Here is a 3,685-nt window from a genome sequence, read left to right on the forward strand (position 1 = left end):
GTAGCTAAATGTGCTAGTAGATGTAGCTAAATATGCTAGTATAAGTAGCTAAATGTGCTAGTAGATGTAGCTAAATATGCTAGTATAAGTAGCTAAATGTGCTAGTAGAGTAGCTAAATATGCTAGTATAAGAAGCTATATATCCTAGTATAAGTAGCTAAATATGCTAGTATAAGCAGCTAAATATGCTAGTAGATGTAGCTAAATATGCTAGTATAAGAAGCTACATATGCTAGTATAAATAGCTAAATGTGCTAGTAGATGTAGCTAAATATGCTAGTAGATGTAGCTAAATATGCTAGTAGATGTAGCTAAATATGCTAGTAGATGTAGCTAAATATGCTAGTATAAGAAGCTACATATGCTAGTATAAATAGCTAAATATGCTAGTAGATGTAGCTAAATATGCTAGTAGATGTAATCTGCAGCCACTTCTTCAGCTCGTCCTCCGTCCCTCATCCTCAGCAGCAGAGGTCTGATCATATTGTCCTGTCTGAGCTCTGACAGCTGGTGTTACTACATGTTTAAATTAAATCCACGATGCTCAGAGAAACTACATTCGCTTGTACTGTTCAAAAAATTCTGGTTCTGGCCCATGCTGGAAGTCACACCCATAATTCATGCAAGGCAGCATGGGAGCGAGGAATAAGGTGGATATGATGAAAGAAGAAGAAATGTCTGAAATCTTGATCCAGCAGCTGTTTAGTTGATTTTAGCTGTTTTAGCTGATTTTAGCTCACCGTTTGTTATTCCAGCATATTTTTGTGCTGCACAAAGAATCAGAACCTCCATGACCCGAACTGCTGAGATTTAAACGGGTTTAAAGTGTTTCCAGGAGTTCCCTCGGGTCAAAGGTCGAAGCCCGATTCTGTTTCTGTTTCAGAACCGCTCCATTGTTCAGATGGATTACCCCTGCTCTGTGTGTGTGTGTGTGTGTGTGTGTGTGTGAGGCCTACATGTGCTGCGATGCGTTGGGGAAGGCCGTGCTGTACTGTGGCGCCGAGTCTTCGGGCCCGTGCGGCGCCGCGTGGCTCAGAACCATCAGAATCGGCCGGTGAGGGTAAACCATCTTTGAAGAGCGGAAGTAGTGGACGGACTCAGCTGTGATCAGGTCTGTCAAGTAGTCCTGGAGACACACACACGTGACACACGTGACACACATGACGGGATGAAACCACGACACGAAACATGAGACGACCAGAACCATCGTCATACCGGCAGAACCACCCAAAGGTCCAATACTACAGAACCCTAAAATAAGACCAAACCAGATAAGAACTCTGAAGTCCTCTGATATGACTTTAGTTCTGTCTCAAGCTGAACCCGCTCCACCAGAACCAGAGGTCGGCCTCGACCCGAACCATTCAGGTCCAGTTTCAACCACAAAGTTGTAAATTTCATCTTGAAATGAATCTCATCTGAAATCTGACCAGAAACACCGAACCTTCTAATCCTAATCCCAAACCCGATGGATTCAGATTTTAAACTCACGGGTCCATTTCTAATCATAAACAAAGCAATTCAGAACCAGAACCACGGGCCCCTGGTCCTGAATTAAAGCTGTCTTTAAACTTAACACGTCAGTGCGTGGAACTAGTTTGGACCATGTTCCCACTCGGTCTGGGTTTTGTGAGGGACCTCAGGAGATGGACGGCGGGGGAGCTCTAGAAGGGCCGGTTCTGTTTGGACCTGCCGGTTCCGCCTCCTGACCCTCGCAGCGGGTCGTGGCGCCCTGACCTGCGGGTACTGCGCGCCGTGCTTCTCGCGGACGCCGTTGCGGCTCAGCGTGTAGTTGTAGAAGCGGCTGTTCTTCACCAGGCCCAGCCACTCCCTCCAGCCGGCCGGCACGTACGACCCGTTGTACTCGTTCAGGTACTTCCCGAAGAAGGCTGTGGACAGAACCAGAACCAGGAGTCAGACTCGAGAACCGCCGCAGGAACGTTCCCTAACGGAACTGCTCAGGACCGCACCTGTCCTGTATCCCGTGTTGTTGAGGTAGACGCTGAAGGTGCGCGGCTCGTGGTGCCGTTGCCACGACAACGAGGAGCAGTTCTCATTGTTGGTGTAGGTGTTGTGGTTGTGCACGTACCTGCGGGAAGAAAGCCGGTACCATTTAGAGAACCCAGAGGAGGGACTACCATTTGCCATTCAGTGAAACAAATCTTTACTCTGGAAAATGTTCCATTTGTTTAGACGGAGGGGGCGGGGCTTAAAGCTCATACTGGAACTGGATGTTCTGTTGTTCGCATTAAAGTGTCTATGATGTCACACTGTAACAAATATGAATTAATAAAAAAAACAATATTAATAATGTACTGCAAAAATAATGAGGATATTCTCATGCTCAGAAAGGAAGTGATGTCAGTAACAGGAAGTGACGTCAAAAGGAAACGCCTGCATGTGCACAGAGCGTTGCTACAACGGTTACCAACATAAACAGTAATTTTGTTTCAATAAACAAATACCAGGAAGTTCCCTTTTAAAGAGTTTGATGTCACTGTTACCTTGTTTTATTGTGTTTGTATTTTATTTTATTATTTTATTCCTGTTTTAAATTTTACCCTTCCATTTTATCATTGTATTGTATTATATAATTGTGTAAAGCACTTTGGTCCTGTTGGGTGCATAAAGTGCTCTATAAATAAAGTTGGTATGGTATGGTATGGTACTTCCTGTTCCACTTTGCACCAAGACCAAAACGACAGAACGGGTCAAATCGTGTGTATTACGTCAAATTTCTTAAATATTAAGACGTCGTTTTCCACTTTCTGCATTTGTGGAATATGGTTCGTGGCTCAGGCGTCCAGTTCTTCGTGTCTGCCCAGACTTACTTCCCAGTGAGCATGCTCGAACGTGACGGACAGCACATGGGCGTGGTCACAAAGGCGTTGGAGAAAAAAGTCCCGCCTTCCTCCATGATGCGGCGAGTCTTGTTCATGGCCTGCATGGAACCTGAGGAGAGCCGGGCAGATTCTGTTGGACGGAGCGTCGAGAACCTCGCACATCCCGAACGGTAACAACAACGTCATTAAAACATCAACAAACAAACAACAACAACGCTCTGATTCTGACAGTGAAACGTATTAAAGTTGGTTCAGTCACCAAGCTCCAGGTCCTGGTCGTCGGTCAGAACCAGGATGATGTTTGGACGGATGTTGCGGCGGTCTCTCTGTGGGCGGGGCTTCAGCCACTGTCCGGAGTGAAACTGGGCGTGGCTAAGCGTCACGGAGACCAACAGGAAGAGGAGGAGTCGGGTCGCCATGGCCTCTGAACGACCAATCAATCAATCAATCTGCTGCTCTGGTAAACTCTGAAAGATACAGATGGAGCGGGTCAGACAAGGTCAGACCGGGTCAGACCGGGTCCAGCTCTGTTGTTCATTTTAAAAAATTTATTTATTTATTTATTACTTTTGTTCAGATCAAGTCGTGCGTCTCAATCAGGAATTGTGAGCAGAACATTGAGACGAAAGGAAAAACTGAAAAAGGTCCCGACAGGAAAAGACGAGATTCTTCAAATGAGAACAGACGTTTTATTATATTTAACTTTTTTTACAAGAACAACTTTTAACAATTTTTACCACTAAATGTTTAACATAAAGAATGATGATGTCACAGATGACGTCACAGCTTTATGTAGAACACAACTTTACATTTATCAAAAACGCTTGTTTATAAAATCCATT

The 3,685-nt window shown here is 44.9% G+C and overlaps 1 protein-coding gene across 1 annotated transcript; it reads right to left on the bottom strand.

The window, feature by feature from the left end:
- Positions 1-956: 956 nt before the first annotated feature.
- Positions 957-3,310, bottom strand: LOC119429526 (extracellular sulfatase Sulf-2; the record flags this gene model as incomplete). The annotated part of the gene is given in 5 exon segments (XM_037697141.1): positions 957-1,126; positions 1,738-1,889; positions 1,971-2,089; positions 2,832-2,952; positions 3,103-3,310. Coding segments are annotated over 5 exon segments (722 nt in total), but the record flags the coding sequence as incomplete, so codon positions are not given.
- Positions 3,311-3,685: the final 375 nt, after the last annotated feature.

This window comes from Nematolebias whitei, unplaced genomic scaffold (assembly GCF_014905685.2).
Source record: "Nematolebias whitei isolate Nwh7 unplaced genomic scaffold, NemWhi1 Nwh_scaf_2085, whole genome shotgun sequence".
Taxonomy (NCBI): domain Eukaryota; kingdom Metazoa; phylum Chordata; class Actinopteri; order Cyprinodontiformes; family Rivulidae; genus Nematolebias; species Nematolebias whitei.